Source organism: Triticum aestivum, chromosome 5B, assembly GCF_018294505.1.
Source record: "Triticum aestivum cultivar Chinese Spring chromosome 5B, IWGSC CS RefSeq v2.1, whole genome shotgun sequence".
Classification (NCBI taxonomy): Eukaryota; Viridiplantae; Streptophyta; class Magnoliopsida; order Poales; family Poaceae; genus Triticum; species Triticum aestivum.
This window is the reverse complement of record NC_057807.1, coordinates 542439369-542456464: the sequence shown is the minus strand read 5'-3', so window position 1 is coordinate 542456464 and position 17096 is coordinate 542439369. Positions and strand designations below refer to the sequence as shown.

The following is a 17096-nucleotide window of genomic DNA, read 5'->3' as shown; positions in this document are numbered from 1 at the left end:
GACGGGCGCGTGCTTACGACCGAGCAGAACAATTGAAGAGAACGGGTTCTCTGGGTCATGAGGCGGGCTGACTTTTTTCTCTTCCTAAATCACCCTCACGGCAAGTATACTGCTGCACCTGGAGCGGCCAGTGGTACCGATACCTGCTGGCGATGGTCCTCGTGCAGTTGAGCAGTATGGATGCATCACCACCCTTAGATTTTGATAATAGACGGTCCATATCTATTAGGGGGTACAGTAAAAGAGTTTTTTTTGAGGGAAAAGCTAGTATGGTGAAGTTGTAGTTAAGATTGTTATGAAGCGCCAACCACTCCCCAACATTTATCTTCCCCGGACTAAAAGGTACTCTCGTTTTTAGAATGAACTATAAAAGGTACTACCTCCGTCTCGGTGAATAAGTCATTCGCGTAGTTCTAGGTTAATGATTTAACTATCTAAATATGTATTTTATGTGACAAAAAATATATATTTAGAAACTACATCCTTGTAGGAATATAGTGATATACTTTTCATAACATATAACACATATTTAATTGCTCAAATCGATGACCTAGAACTACGCGAATGACTTATTCACCTAGACGGAGGTAGTACTACTCTTAAGACACAAGGAAATATCCATTCTCTAGGCCCCCTTCACTCCTAGTGTCAAAAGTTCAATAGCTTCCGGTTCCATCGTGCAAGCCCAACATTTTGGAGACTAACTGGACTGCATGCAGGGTCTATCTGGCAGGGGTTATCCAAGTCAATAATTGGCCCTGGTCGTTTCTCACGAAAAAAAAACGCTTGCTCACGGTGTAACACATCCCTTTTTGATTGACCTCCACAAATATCCACAGAAATCATACATGTCTATGTTTATAAAGGTGTTGCTAGTTGTAGTTCATATTCAGCGAAGCGAAGACGGCATACCTGGTGAAGTGTGATTCGATTCCTATAGCGCATTATCACCGGAGATTTTTGTTTCAAGCTAATACAATTTTAGTGTTAATATAAGCATGAATTGGATTGATCCCTAAGCCATGTAATAAAGTATTTCATGTGCTAGCCATGATAGGAACCAATGTCAAATATGAAGGCTCGATAAACTGCATTGGTCCATGTGGACAGGCAGGACGGCAATTAGGCATAGCCTCTACCATAAATGGTGTATGTAAGAAAAGATAAATGACCTTTTAGGTCTCATAATATATAAGATGCATTGGTGCTTTGTCATTGCTCTCTGTTGGTGTATCATAATAAATGATGTGCTACTACTCCTATGTGTCATGCATAATAATAAATGAGGTCATCCAAAATACTAATCTACTCCTTCTAACAAAGAAATAAACTATGTGCATCTACATGTCTTATTTTATACTCATGGTGTGTTCCACTTCTACCTGGTGACTGCTTTGATGTTGTATTTCTACACATATTTTTGTTTCCCCTTTCTTCTAATAGAATGAGCAGAGCTACTATCACACATTCACACAAAAAAAATCTCAAATTTATTTGCTCAACACCTCTCCTGGTGCAGATACAAATCATATTCTTCTACATGCATATAAATCATACCCGAAGTTTCAGTTATTCTCCTAAATTTTATGATGAGCCAGCTAAATTTCCACTCGACTTGTGCACGCCAATGTGTGCGGTGATCTAATTATGACAAGAATTACAAATTGGCCTTTTTGGACAAAGAGCTGCAACTCAACTTGTTATCTCTCCTTACATGGTACTTATCGTTATCCACCTCAGCATGAAATTCCTGGCAAACAACTCTCAACATGAAATCTCTTCTCCGACCAAGTATAACCAGAATGATCCTGGCCATAAATACATTATGCACATGTTCATTAATATTTCCCCTCTAGATAGCTACTTGCTGCACGATGGTGCTTTTTCACTATCATCAGGTTAAAAATAAAATGAACTACATGCTAACCATCAGTTCGGAGGATTCGGTATGTCTCATGATACCTCCAAGCCCCAAGCTTTGAACCGACGAGCCAATTAAATTTCCACTCACCCCATTGGTGTGTTGCTTCCATCGAGATGTTGGAACATGTGTGGACTCTTAGTAGTTGATTCGATTAGATAGGAAGTATGGTTATATATAGACAAGGATTGAGCTAGTGGTGTAATTCAAGTTAACATTGTTATGACGTTCCAATCACCCAATACTATATATCTCGCTCCCTGAGAGCTCCTTCCCTTCAGGCGTCAACACATTGTCACTTTTATGATCCACAGTAGTATAGCTTCATATGCTAGTAATTCACTGTTGGTAATCTATTTCTTATCTCAACTCTAGGAAAGCCCAATCTTCTACCTCAACAACTCAAAACTTGACTTTTTCCTTTTTTATAATATTGATAACAGTAGTTTATACATGATGTAATCATATTCATAACGCAAGACCAATTGAGTTTAGAAGAGTAGCATATCCATGTCCCATGTTGTAGCAATATAATCAATCAAGTCTGAAAACTAGTTGAACCTACTCCTTCTTCAGCCCTATCGCTTTCAACAAGAAATCCCAAGGAATCCAATTATCCTGTCAAATATTTATTTGTGAACCATCGTCCATGCTCCACATGACCCCCTTTTGAGAAAATCCAAACCATGCTTCACAGTTCTCCAAGTTGATGAGTCATTCAAAAAAATGTACAATGTCGAGAATCCAGTGCGGGTGGTGCCATGCTGTCAACACACTTTCACAAAGTCTCCAACAAAGTGACCGGACGCCACGCGCCTGCTGGGCCAACATAGCCTGGCTGAACACCCCCAGGTCAAGGAATCCTAGCGGGTTGAAAAAACATTTCCTAGTTTATACTAATCCCTAACAAAAAACGCTCAGGAGATTTTTTTTTATGAAGGTTTCTATGACAAAACAACTAAGGTAAGTTAATACGAGGTACCCTGCAAAGAAGTTGATATGTGGCAAAACACTAGGTTGAGCACATGTACTAACTTTGGGAGCGACTTTCACAATATAGAGTATGCCATCACATGCTCTTGTTATTAATTTAAAGTTTATTTTCTTTTTGTCTATAAGAAGGAAGTACTCCCTCCGTTCCTAAATATAAGTCTTTGTGGAGATTTCACTATGGACCACATACGGATGTATGTAGATGCATTTTAGAGTGTAGATTCACTCATTTTGCTTCGTATGTAGTCCATAGTGAAATCTCTACAAAGACTTATATTTAGGAACGGAGGGAGTACAAGCCAGGGCATACTTGGTCAGAAGTGATGTTTATGGTGACTAATGTGCATATATTGTTTGCTAGCATTCAAGCTAAACAATGTTTTTCCTGTTGCCGGATTTCCAAATAAACCGGTTTATATGCCTTCTTCATGAATGTCTGAACCCATCCATGGAAAAGTATAGCAAATGAGTAGTTGTATTATGCTACATTTAGAGAAATCATGAATGCACACTTGATGTGCTCTCACGCGCTCCACTCTCTTGCTGTTCGATTTTTGAGTGCTAAACTTCTCGCAGTTGGGTTGGATACTTAGATGTCTCGAGGGAGCAATTAGAGTGGTGTGTGAGATAGACTCTGAACTTCTAGCTACAGCCATGGATATGAGGAAGGCACACTCCTCATCTTATGTTGCTGCAATTGAAGATAATAAATTTCAGTTGAAAATGTGGTTCTCTAAGCAGTGAGCTAGTGTTTGTAAATGTAATGCAAACTCTGTTGCACATGAGTCAACTTAAATTGGCCGTACATGTTTGCCAAATGAGAGCATTGGTTGAGACTCTATTGTACCACTTCGAGTGGTTGTTTGTGTCTCATGTGATTTGCCTGAACACTGTTAACCTATAAAGTCATGATTTGCCTTGAAAAATTTCCTCCTGGTACGCTTAATTGGGTCAATCTTGCCTTTCAGTGCCGAGTGTGACTTTTGAAGGGATTGCTTCCGGGCCTTGGTACTGATTTCTGCCATTGGTTGTCCCTCTCAATCGCACGCGCACAGGTCCATCTTCTTTGGAACCCATGAGACAATAGCTGCCCTTCCTCTGGGCGTTTTCTACTAGATCGGAAACGCGCCTTGGCGCGAGTATGCCGGTCACAACGCTATGGCCAAGTAGTGAATGCTCAATTTAGTAGGAAATCAAGTTTAGCGTATGTATTCAAACAGGATATAACAAAATAGGAGCAAAGCACCGATAAGCTCAACATCATCCTCAAACTATAAGGCAGCGTGCAGTTTTGAGTGTTGCAAAAATTACCATTTAGCTCACAAATTTAGAAGCATCGAGGTTTGAAGGCCTTGCTGAATTAGGAAGATTCATGCAGATTGGAAAGGCTGGATCCAAGTGGGCCTCTGAAAAGGAACCAAAGTTTCAATCTATCAGCATTATCACATGCTTTCTTTTATTTGATATTTTTTCTTTCAAAACAATCATCCATGATCCAAAACATGTAAATAACATCCAGGTTCTTCGCCCATGCACATGATGGCATATCAAAATATTTTCTGTCAAGCGATGATCAGTGATTTTTTTACATAATGGAATTAATAGACAACATACTAAACCTGCTTGAATGCTAAGATGTTTCTAACACCACCAGGTTAGAAAAAGGATAATGTAATCATTTTTGAACACATCATGATGGCTCCATGTCCAGGTAAATCTTTATGGCAGCAACAATACAGTAGATGGAACAGAAAATAAAATAAAAAGGTTGTTCCTCCGTTGATGTTCGTCATGGTGCCAAGGAACATTTCCATCCCGAGGAAGACATCACATAAATGTATTGAATACAGGATGAGGCTTATCCCGCAAAAAAAAAGAATACAGAATGAGGCTTATGATGATCAATTGACTGGAAAGAATTCATAATGTCATTGTGCCATTCATATATGGAGGAAACATTGTTCGTTTATTTTGGAAGATGTATCAACAATAAATAGAAAAATGGCTCAAGAAGTCTGAGCCGTTGCCTAAAGTGTCGTGTCAAGAAAATGACTAAGCGATACTACATATGTTGAAAGCAAGAGCCAAAAGACGGTGGTCAAAAATTGAATTAGATTATGATCAAGTAAATGCTACATGTTCCACATAGCAAATAGATCCAATTATTAAAAAAATAAAAAAAAACATACATAATGTGGCAAAGAACCTGAAACAATTACAATTTTAAACTTCTATACATAATTCGAGGTGCTCCAGTAAACCTTGGCTGAAGATTTTGTGTCGAGGAAACCCTTCAAATTGTTCCAGATCAACTTGAACACACTGCCCACATACACAAGCAAAATATGATGCAAGGTCTGCAATTTTAAATAAAATTATTACTGCACTACACCATAATACTTCTTTTAAACTATCAAAATTTTAAGCAAACTATTCAGTAGTATCTACAACTAAGTAAAATAACCGCCGATAATAGACGATCTTTACCTTCTGCATATGAACACATATGAAATTAGGCAGTCGCCTTGGTGAATAATAGATATGTTTGAAATTAAATAGACCAAACATGCTAATTAGAGTGGAAGAATATATTGATTCATATATGAATTCTAATGAGCGCCATCAAGCGACCATCAATAAAAATTATAGTTCTCCACATTAGTAATCTAACACCAAGAAAATAAATAAGCCGTTATAATCATTTGTCAACATTATTTTCTGTTCCAATTTGTAGAAAAGGATAGCAGTTTTGTTCCAGAACCATAAATAGGAAAGAGAAAGCGAAAGAGAAAGAAATAAATAAATATAGGGAACTTAACTATTTGTCAAATCATGAGTTATGTACATAAAGAAGTAGGCACAAAATTAACCTTGGAAGAGGATTACTCTTCCTGTTTCTGGGCCCAACAGCTTAATAGTGTACTGTGTACCATAAGAGCATCAGTAAGTGACACAACTACTTTGCCTACATACATGATAAAGAACTTTAATGCCATATGTGTGCTGAAAGCAAAAAAAGAAAAGGAAATAAAAAATACTGGATCTGAACCATATTGACTACTAAAAGGGTAGGCACAAGCTTAGCTAAATTTACCACAAATGTGATATATTGTGCTATAATTAAATGGGTGCAATCTGACAATTGCCAGCATCACAGATCATCCATGCTTCTAGTTACAACTATAAATGGCCAAAAGGAATGGCAAACTTTATTTAGCTTGTAATATATGAATGCCAGGAAACAGAAGTTGAATATATATAAGCAATCAACCAAGAAATGAGATGCTATATGTGAATAATATACAAGAGTAAGGAGATGATATATCAGTGAAGAGCATATGGCCACATCTAGGAAGAAAGAGAGTTCCTCAGTCATACAAATCAGCAGGTATGAGGCACAAACATGCATCTTGTATGCATCTAAACAGAACAATATGCACACAGAGTTTTTTCTGGGCCATCAGAAATAATGCATTCTAAGTATCAGATGTTACCTAGAAGGAAAAAATAATCCATTCGACAACAAACAATGCCTAGATTGCATCAAATCGAACCCATGCATAAAAAGGTTAACAGAAAGCAAGCTGAAGGCTTGTTACCTCAAAATCATCTCCTTCATAGCTTAATATCTACAACCCATCTCCAAATGATTCCTACAATATTGCAAACCTTTCCAATTGGGCATCATCCCACATTCTTAAATATCTATATACGTGAATTAAGCTTAGTTGGTTTGAGCACGCAACTGTAATATGATACAATGCATAGCAAGATAGAAAAAAAATGTCAAAAAGGCAGAATAAACTTGCAAAGAGGCTATCATCATAACAATAGGGATTCCTTTTTACCAAAAGCAAAAGCAGCAGGCTGCACCTTGCTTCATGAAAATTAGGGCTCATAAGGGTCTAGGGACCTGATACGTACCTACGACGGGCTAGCCTAGACAGGAGCAGTGGCTACCTCGACGTTGGTCCCTCTGGAGCTGCTGCACACACACACTGACCTATATGTCAAGCTGCAGAAAAAAAATGGATTAGACCAGAGAGAGAGACAGACGAAATGGGGGAAGTGGAGAGGGCACTCACCTCTAGCTTCGCATGACGGATGCGTGACGTCTCACCTCAGGCCGTCTTCTTCCTGAAGTGCATGAACTCAAGGACGATGATTCGACACTCCTCCAGTCGATGACGACGCCTCCAGGGAGAGCAGCAACGCGAGTGGCAACCGGCACACTTCACGCTTCTTAGTGTATGGAACAGAGTAACGCTGCAGTGAGGGAACAAACCGAAGTTATACGGTGTGGGTAAGCAGTTGCTTATATCTAATTAGGAAGACTGAAAGATAGTGCCATCCCCATTTCCCTCAAAAGGCAACAATAAAACATCAAGTTGCATCCCTGAAAGCATAAGAAATTCCAACAATTTATAATCAGAAAGATGAAAGATAATGTACTCTAAATATTTCTGTGCAGAAGACCGAGAGATAGTGCCATCCCCATTTCCCTCAAAAGAGCATGTGCTAATAATATCTGATAGTATGGTAAGAATGATTTCTGTGCAATGAAGAACATATCAACTGATAATAATGGAAAAAGACATGGGCATTTACATGAATACAGTAGAGATGAGAATGAGAGATAGGTAACTATTGTCATTTTCCAAACCTATCACTTCCTCACCTGATAATAATGGTAAAGTCATATAATTATATTCCTCTACATTAGTAATCTAACACCAAGAAAATAAATAAGCAACCATAATCATTTGTCTGAACCATCATTGCTCTTATAATTTTGTAGAAAAGGCCAAAGTTCAGTTCAGGAACAGAAATAAAAAAGATAATAAGATATACTAAAATATAGGAATTAAACTGTTTGTCAAATCATGATTTATGTGCTACTATCAAATCTTGAGTTTCACACGAGTGAAACAGAGCATGGCTAAGCATTCAAAAGGAAATAACAAAAAAAATCATTAGACGAACAAAATTTAAAGTATCACTTGATCTATTTCTGGAGCAGCACACAATATTAGCAATGCTAGCTAGCTGCACAAATCCGTGACCAACCTAATCATGTGTACGCAAGTGACAATTAATAGCAAGCCGAACGAAATGAAAATTTGTTTCTTTACCTGCAACACATAATCGCTCCAACACATTTCCATTTCAGTAGTCTCCAAGCCAAACGCAACATGAGCCGAGTAAAAGAAGGCAAAACAACACTGAAGCAGGATCAAACGATGCATCACATAGCAACGAATTACCTCATAACCACGTATATTTCAGAGTGGCCCTCTCTTCATATCATCCAAAGGTAAATTATTTACATCACACATTAACTATCCTTTTGGGGTCATAACAATGCTGCTTGCCTTATTCTGTTTGAAGCAAAGCCACATACACAAGTGTCTACATTAACCATTTACATTTTCCTTTACTACTATAGTTGAAGGTAACAGTAGTTATTAACTGCTGACAACCCAAATAATCTTAGAAACAAGGTGATTTTGAATGGAAGCCGAGAAGGGGATAGTGACTGCTTACATCAAGATAGAAGCCCAAATTGCTTGCGGGAGCACCAAGCTATCCTCCTGTTGAGCGCCAAAGAGCAGGATGGATGGGCAGTTAGTGAGGAGAGATCGGTAGGGGCAAGGCAGGCACATACACGTAGGTAAACAGGCACATACCAAGATCTGCAGCGGCAAGACACACATAAAGTCCCGGTTGAAGTTGAGGAAAGCGCGGAGATCCTCGAGTGTGCTGGTCCATGCCGCGCCGCTGGGCTTGGCGCTAGCGTACGCCGTGCACGAGCAGCCACGCAGGCACCTCGGCGTGCAGTCCGCGAGGATGGCACGGAAGTCTACCACGGCGGCCGTCGTGACGGGGACCTTGCAGCTTGCCGTTGCGGCAGTCGAGCGGCGCGGAGCCGACGCACCTGACGCGGTTGACCCGCGGAGGCGGAGCCCACGCCTCCGGCGACCGCGGCGCGAACCCGCGGAGGCACGCGCACACCCTGTTGGGCTCGCGTGGGTTCACGCCGCCGGCGACGCCGTCCGTCTCTGGTCGTCGTCAGGTAGGTGGTGGCGGTGGCTCGTGCTCCTCCTAGCCGCGTCTCTACTCTCCTCCGCCTAAGGCGGCAGCGGACCGCGGCCGCATCTGGGTCAGACGGTGACAGAGAGAAGATGGAGGCGGCCAGTGCGGAGAAGGAAGGGGAGGGCAGAGGCGCGCGGACGCGGACGGCGCCGTCGGCGAGAGGGCTGGAGCTAGGTACGCGGGGATGGGGCGGCGGCTAGGGTTCCTGCCAGGAACGAATGGGAGCACGAAGAGGATCGAGGGGACACGGGGATGGAGTAGCCGGTCTCCCTCACCTCATCGAACCGCAGCCAACCAGCGGCGGACACGCCACCACGCAATACGTGAAAAACCGAAAATGTCCTTGGCGGGGCACAGGATTAATAGGTGGTGGCACGAGATATTTACCGTCGGAGGGCGCACTGTTTCGATCCACAGTGTCCTTTTTCGATCCAACGTCCCAGAGCAGTCCATCTCGTGATCGCACGGCCTATATTGCATCAAGGACCAGATCCGACGGTCAGGAATCGCTAAACTCTGAGGAGACTGGGTTACTCCCGTCGTAATTCTTTCTGGATTTGGCCTTCAGGCACCCGTTCGTATGCATTTTGCTAACGGGCGCACACACACCCTCCGCGTTGGGCCAGCCCATCTACCTTGTTTTTTTTTTCTGTTGGTGAATCGAACAAGCGCCTCCCACAAAAAAGCACACTCGTGGTAACCAGGGACCTCCCGCATTGAGGTACGCTGCAGTAACCACCACGCCACCTACTTTGATCTGATGTCATACATCTTTTTTTGTCTTTTCTTCTTTTTTCTTTCCTCTTTCCTTTTCTGTTTTTCCTTTTTTTTTCCTAGTTCGATGATTTTTTAAAAAAATTCGTGAACTTTTCCTTCAAATCGATGAACCTTTTTTTTTCAAAATCGTTATTTTTTTTCAAAATCGTTATTTTTTTTCAAATCAATGATTCAAATTTGTGGATTTGTTTTTGAAAATTCATGAACCTTTTCCAATTTGATATAAAAATCAAAATAGATGAACTTTTTTAAAATTCATGAATTTATTTTCAAAATCAGTGAACATTTTTTAATTCACCTAAAATGCGAAATCTACCTGGGCCGGCCCACCAGCATTGCGTGGGCGGCAGGGAGCTTCCCTTCCTTTGTCCCCTTCTCCTCGCCTGAGCAGCTCCCCTCCCCTCTCCGGCAATAACTGCCAACCACTGCCCCTTCTTTGCCGGCAACCACGGCGGCGCCACCGCTAAACCTACCGCGAATGTCCACCACCACCGCCATGAGGTGCGCCTTCGCGGCGCCTGTGCATGGAGCAGCACCTACCGTTACTGCCCCCACGGCCTGCCGCACCTCCACCATGCGCTGCTGCTTGACCACGCTCTCCACCCCGACCTGCTCGCCGCTTCCAACCTTATTTCCTCACACGCGCTCAGGAACGCGCTGATCGACGCATGCTCCAGGAACGGGGCGGGTTCTTGGACGCCAGCAAGGTGTTCGAGGAAATGCCGAGAAGAGACATGTGTCCTGGAGCACGGCCATGGCTGCGATGGTGCGACAGGGGGAGGTGGCCAATGCGAGGATGATGTCTGAAGAGATGCCAGAGAAGGAGATGGTAAGCTGGGACATCTATGCTGAGGCTGGGCAGTGAACGGATGTGTCAAAAGCAAGAATGCAAATGCAGGGAACTGGGTCTCAAAGGTCAGCAGGGTTAAATTGGATTACCCACGGATGGAAGCAGGGTCAACTGGGTCTCAAAGGTCAAAACGGATGGAAGCACTGGCTCCAGTGAATCCTGCAACCAGAAAGATGCTGTGACATGACAAGAAATCGCTGTGTCGTGTTACAGGATTACCCACGATGGATTGAGAACCCAGAGACCCGTGCAAGGATTTCTCAGCATCTGCTCTTCTGCCATCAGGTTTGCTCTGTCACAAACTGCTACTATGTTAAAATGAAAGCTGGTGATGGAATGGACTGACCAAACACTGCCAATATAGTGCTAGGTTTATCGGATAGTTCATACTTCATAGGTTAGTACTTTTAATGCTTCACTTCATCTGGTTAATCAAAATCAAAACTAGCTATAAGGTTAGGGTCCTCTAAAAATAAGAAAGTGAGAAGACCTCAGAATAAAAAAGAAGAAGTTACTTATGGTTATATTGTAGTTGTAGCAGCAAAGTGATTATGTTGGAAAAGTGGAATAGTTGAGTGTTTTATTTTTTGCATGTACCACTTCATAAGAATGTCTTGGAGACGAAGCAGCATACAGTCTTCGGTAAAATTCCGAGTCAGGTATCAAGCTTGTATCTCGTACAACAATATAAATCATCTATTTGTACTTCTTTTTTGTTGTCTTTCATGCTTCGTATACATGTTAATGGCATGCTATGTTATAAGGTCTTTTTTTTTGTTTCCTGTTTCAAGTTTTATCTCACTGCTAAGATATGAAAAAGCCTAATTTAGGTTGCTGTCATGTTTATGATAACTACTCCCTCCGTTCCTAAATATAAGCCCTTTTAGAGATTCCAATGCGGGCTACATACGGAGCAAAATGAGTGAATCTACACTCTAAAATACGTCTATATACATCCATATGTAGTCCTCATTGAAATCTCTAAAAAATCTTATATTTTGAAACGGAGGGAGTATTCAACATGATGTTTTTTGTTTGGCATGCATCTGGGTCATACATTAGCATTTCCTTGAAAAAAGGAGATTGACAGGGCTATGAGTTTTGAGATGCACCAAACCAGAATATTTAAGTTGCCAAGCAGAATGTCTATCAGGAACAAGAAAGAAATGGCTTGCGAGATGTTTTAGAAGTTTAAAGATACAATTGTAAATTATTTTGTTCTGCAACATGCCTGCAAATGATGAGAATGATATAATTGTGTGCGAAATAAGTTTTTCACATAAACCAATACTCAAGATTTTTTTAAAGAAATGTCACCCAATTTTATATGGACGCAACATGTTAATACAATCTCCTTATGATAATCAAGACAAAAAGTTGACTTGTCTTTTACTTTTCTTCTCATAAAGGCATCCGAAAATCACATGTATCTTCTTTTAGAGAGATCATGCTTTATGACATGCCCCACAAATGCATCCCGCTCATCCACATACATGTAGCAAGTCAAATCACCTTGAACCATGTCAGAATTTCTAGCAAATTCACCAAAGTACACCAGCTAAAAATGTAATACAACTGTAATCACAGTACACAACACAAGTCAGAATGCACACTAAATGGTTCAGATATAGCTTGTAGATGAACCTGCCTGCACTTTCTCATTTTTCATAGATTTTGGGTGTTTCTAATAAATTCTACGGGCTACAAACTCCGCAATAGTTCCCCAAACACTAACTTGATGACATGCACTTTCTGGTAAAAAGAAATATAGCAAAGACTTATAGATAGAAAATGGTTATCCCCTTGAGTTATCCCACGAAAAATTTAGTGCATCAATTTATTTCCTGCTCTAAGTGCATCGGGATAAATGGCAAGAAAATCTACTCCCTCCGTCCTAGTACATAGGGCGTTTAAGTGCCTGCACAGCGACCAAGGAAAATCGGGAATAGAGCAGACGAGAGTAATGATTTCTGCTGGGCCCACAAGGAAAACCTGGAGTAGCCAACCAGCATGTCTGTTTCCCCTGTCATTAATGATTAATTCCCTGCTAAAAATTTCCGCTTAATGCGCCAGCAAATGGAAAGAGCAGCATGCAAACGTAACTAAATGATCGGGGGAAATGAGGGGAGTAGGGGCCTATGTACAAGGGATATCTGATTTCTGTTAGGCGCCCAATGCACTGGGACAGAGGGAGTAAGAAGTTAGCTTAGAAATTAAAATTTAAAGTGAGTAATGGCTTGGTTATGCGAGCGTGTTGTTAACCGATTAGCTGGTCCTGCAGCCACCTGGCTTCAAACCTGGCACAAAGGAAGTGAGTGCACCATGTCGCATAGGGGGGACGTGTGTCAGTCCAACCACCCGGGGGAGAAAATACCTTCTAAAAAAATAAGCAATGGGTCAGTTACATGTAATTGAATGTGCTCAAAATCCAGCCCAAAATGACGAAATCTCTCATAAATTAATGCATTAATATAGCACTAGAAACAAAAAGCATTGAAAGGCCAAATGAGCTCATCAGTGTCCATGTCGAGTTGTCATTGAATCATAATCAAATCTTTATAATCACTCCTAATAAAGAACAAAACACCTCAAGTTATCTACAAAAAGGGCAGACGGACATCTTTCACCAGTATCGTGGGATTCTCCTGGTGATAAGGTGAGCTGAAAATTCTCTTGTGTTCTTGGGAGTTTAGCTCTCTAGTCTCTGCGCTGTTATGCTTGATTTTGTTGTGCGAAATCTGCTCTTTCCCATCTATTTGTTTTTGCTACGATCTTTTGGTACGCCCTGGGCAGAAAGGTGTGGGGGCACAGGGAGATTACCTCTATTCTTCCTTGCTTGTTGATCCTGCCTTGCTCCCTCTTGTTGTGTGTCTCCTATTTCTTTTAGTTTCTCTTCAACTGTTTGTTTGTGGAGGTGAAGGTTCGTGGAATTACTTTGTAAAGTTTTGTTTTCTGCACATTTCATGTTCGGAATCCTTTTCCTGTCACATTTTGTTACAGATCTGGATCTTGTCTACGATTTTCCTTTTGCATTTATTTTCATCTTCATTATTATGTATGTGTCCTTACTTTCCATAAATGCCAACTTTGAGGTCTCTTGCTGAGGCAAGCTAACCGCTTTTGTCTGCTTCAGATAAGGAGGAATTGATTAAGCCAGCAGACGTAATCCAGTTTCTTGTGATCTAAGGACTCTTGGCTGGATAAAACTCCTTGTACACCATTGCTTCACATTCGAGAACTTTGTAGGTACAAGGCATCCTTTCTTGTTTTCTATCGCTTGTTGATCAGAATTTTCCGAGTATCTGTCAAGTGATGGATCTTTGCTGTGGTGTGAAGTCATACTTAGTTGGGTTCCTAACGCCTTAATTGCCACTGTGTAGTATGAGTGTGCAAATCATACATGTTGAACCATTTTAATGCTCTGACTGAATATATACCAAATCAGTCACAAAAGAAAAAGGATACCAAGTTCATGCATTTATTTTGTTCTAAATATCCTTCTTACTACAATAACACATCATTTATCTGTGGATATTTATTAGGACCAGGAACAAAAGTTGAAGGCAAGACCTATCTTCCAGAATACTCGGTACTCGTCCACTTGCAGATTGTAGACTAAACTTGAAAGCAATTGGTGGTTATCATAACACATGGAGAATAAACCAATTGAGCATCTTAGTAACCGCTTCACAGTAACACCCACAAATGGATCTGCATATGCTGAGAAGGAAATGCTAAAGCAGACTATACTTGCACAGGAAGCTACATTCCGGAAACAGGTAGGTTATGACATTACCCATACTATGTGCTTTCAGTAGTCTAGAGATTGCTTACATATGCAAGTGATGTGTTTTTTCCTATATTTGTCCATAGGCGTAATTGTTTCTCATTTCTATACGGTTTTGACACCTTTATTTATAGGTCTATGAACTCCATCGTCTGTACAAGGTTCAGAAGGACCTAATGGCATTACAATGCCGAGGAGGTGAATCAAAGGGATATTCTCAAGCCATATCATATTCATTACCATCTGGGGGTATAAGAAGAGTCCAGCAAATGGGGCCTCCTGCAGGACATGATATGAGGAAACCTTCTGGAAAATTCATGAAGGGAAAAAATATAGAGCGTGGCTTGAACAGAGTGGCTATGAGGCATAGCAATAGCGGGTCCACAAAAGAAATGCTCCTTCAGGTTCCAGCTAATGCAGATGATAGTGATGATGATGTGGTGACAGTATGGGAGAACCCTGCAAAGAGTTTGCCAAGAAATAGTGGTTCAGTTGGTACAAATCTGAAGCTTAGCATTGAACGCACCTCACCCATGGACAAGAATTGGGCCACTGGTTTACAGCCATCAGGTGTCTCAACAGTGAATGCTTTGAACAAAAAAGTGATAGGGTCACCTAGCACTATGAAGAAGACAAACTTCGCAAGTGTGAGTGCCTCCAGTTCTAAGAACCAGTGTTATTCATACGACCATAAATTAAAAGGTAAGATTTTCTCGATTTATTTAGAAACTTGTATATCTTTATGTTTTAAACCAATTTCTAAGCATCAATGCACGCTAAGTGTATCTTATTTTCCTTTTCTAGATCGAAGCAGTGGCATGGAATGGCTCACACACAAGAAAACTGGTGTTGATTCCTCAACTGTGCATTACCAGTCCACCTCTAGCATCATCAATCCAGGAATATTTGTAGCATCCAGCTCCAATGCTGCACCCAGATCTCTATGGCAAAGCAGCGCCACAGATTACATGACTAGGAGGCATTATGCTGACGCTGAATTTCCCAGTGCTCAGAATGGCCGACTTCCAACATTTCAAAGATATCACCGCCTTCATTCATCAGAGATTCCTGGAGGGGCTCAGTATCAACATCCTTCCCCATTTTATGATTGTCCCAAGGATGTGAATCTGAACAATGGTCCTCGAGATGCAACTGCCACTCTAGGACAAGCAAGTGAGAATGCATCAAAGGAAATCTTGTGGGACGGAAAGAAGCTGCGAAACTTGATGAAGAAAATCACCATGAAGAAATCACAAGTGTCACCGAGTCGTGAGAATGGGCATTCCCAGATTTCTCCTGGTTCCATGGGTTATTCAGGAGGTAGTACAAGAATCCTTGGTTTCACTATAAGTGCAGCGACCGAGAAAGATTCTCAACGCTCATCCACTTCGTCCACTACACACATGGCCACAGACAGCACACCCTCGAGCAAGGGTGTAGCTGACATGGAAATGCAATTCCAGAACAAGAAGGATGGCACCAGTGTCAGAAACCTCATTGACCTGAATGTTGCACTGCCGTTCATGGATGTCGCAGAGATTGATGCCCGCCAGTCAGAAGGCGACAGTGTTCCTGAAGAACCAGATGGTCCTTCCACTGCTGCAGCAAAGAATCTCATGGTCATGCATACGGGTGAATTCCAAGCAGGACCACCTCAAGGTAATATTCTGCATTGGTTTGCTGGCCTCGCGACATCAGGGGAGAGCACAGTGGTCTGTAGTAGTGAAATGAACAATGTTGATACGACTCTGAAGCTTTGACGCTGCAAATGTTCGACACCAAAGACTGTGTTTCCCACAAAGCCAACTCAAGCATAGCGAAACCTCAAGAAGACATCAAGAAGGACATTGTGTAGGTTCAGATTTAACTTTAGATTTCTTAGTTGATGGGAATCTACTACTCCCTCCGATCCTAATTGTCGCTGATTTGTACTAAATCAGCGACAAACTAATATGGATCGGGGGGAGTAAGAAGTTTCGGAGAATCGAGGAACTAGTCCCATAGTTCACAACTCTATCGCGGGCTCTAGAAACGCAAACATCGTTCTTGTTACCTTTGTTTTACAGCAAACTCTGTTTCAGGATTTATTTTTTCAACGAATGCTTTGTTTTAATATCACCGCCTTTGAGTGCTCTGGTAGTTCCATGTTGACAGCATGATGTTATGTTTTGAATTGCTGGAGAACAGAGCTTAGCAAAATGCAGATGCTACTGTTATCTCAAGCTGTCATTTGTGGTATACTTTTCATGCTGAGCAGGTCGTTGATTAAGGTCTGCTAGAGGTGATTGAACCATACAACGTATTGGAGCCAAGGCTTTCAGTTTTTAATAGAAAAATCCATGTATCACTTGAGCAATTTTGAGATAGAAGAAGTATGTTGTAAGTGCAGTATTATAAGCAGGGGGGAAATCTAGAACACTCTGCTGGGGTCCTACTGACATCTGGCTGGGCCGGGACTTGGGCTGGGCTTCTCAGCCAGGCTTTTGCTAGGCTCATCTAGAAGCCTTGGTTGGCCCGATGTTCAAAATGATCCGCGTACGGCTGACTCCCAAGAGAAAAAAAAGGTCCGGCCCTATCCAACGGACCTTACAAACTAGACTTAGCGAAACACGATTATTCGAAAATCACCGGTCAAGGTAAAAACTCCTCTGATGGGGACACTCGTTGTCATCAAG

The 17096-nt window shown here is 41.5% G+C and overlaps 1 protein-coding gene and 1 long non-coding RNA gene across 8 annotated transcripts; one reads left to right on the top strand and one right to left on the bottom strand.

Annotated features, from left to right (window-relative positions):
• Positions 1–3297: 3297 nt before the first annotated feature.
• LOC123113061 (uncharacterized) lies at positions 3298–9309 on the bottom strand. Of its 4 annotated transcripts, none has more exons than XR_006455888.1 (7): positions 8602–9309; positions 8459–8505; positions 7000–7180; positions 6514–6929; positions 5176–5879; positions 4226–4320; positions 3298–4070 (listed from the first exon to the last, which is right to left on the bottom strand). It is a non-coding gene; the product is annotated as an uncharacterized lncRNA (long non-coding RNA). The 4 variants fall into 4 exon arrangements; XR_006455887.1 differs by having other exon boundaries at positions 3307–4070; positions 5176–6567; positions 6839–6929; positions 8602–9308; XR_006455889.1 differs by having other exon boundaries at positions 3312–4070; positions 5176–5271; positions 5785–6929; positions 8602–9305.
• Positions 9310–10118: 809 nt separating this feature from the next.
• On the top strand, positions 10119–16534 carry LOC123113060 (uncharacterized). Of its 4 annotated transcripts, none has more exons than XM_044534177.1 (6): positions 10119–10919; positions 11243–11293; positions 13768–13876; positions 14177–14413; positions 14556–15123; positions 15226–16534. In XM_044534177.1, the coding sequence occupies exons 4-6, from the start codon at positions 14285–14287 to the stop codon at positions 16179–16181; spliced, it is 1653 nt and encodes a 550-aa protein (XP_044390112.1). In that variant the 5' UTR covers positions 10119–10919; positions 11243–11293; positions 13768–13876; positions 14177–14284; the 3' UTR covers positions 16182–16534. The 4 variants fall into 4 exon arrangements, with proteins under 4 accessions (XP_044390112.1, XP_044390113.1, XP_044390114.1 ...); XM_044534178.1 differs by having other exon boundaries at positions 13768–13880; XM_044534179.1 differs by lacking the exons at positions 10119–10919; positions 11243–11293 and adding an exon at positions 11313–13290.
• Positions 16535–17096: the final 562 nt, after the last annotated feature.

Coding starts and splice junctions, on each gene's coding strand:
- LOC123113060 (XM_044534177.1), top strand. CDS start 14,285: ATGGAGAATAAACCAATTGAGCATCTTAGTAACCGCTTCACAGTAACA. Junction 14,414..14,555: donor AAGCTACATTCCGGAAACAG/GTAGGTTATGAC, acceptor CTTTATTTATAG/GTCTATGAACTCCATCGTCT. Junction 15,124..15,225: donor ATACGACCATAAATTAAAAG/GTAAGATTTTCT, acceptor TTCCTTTTCTAG/ATCGAAGCAGTGGCATGGAA.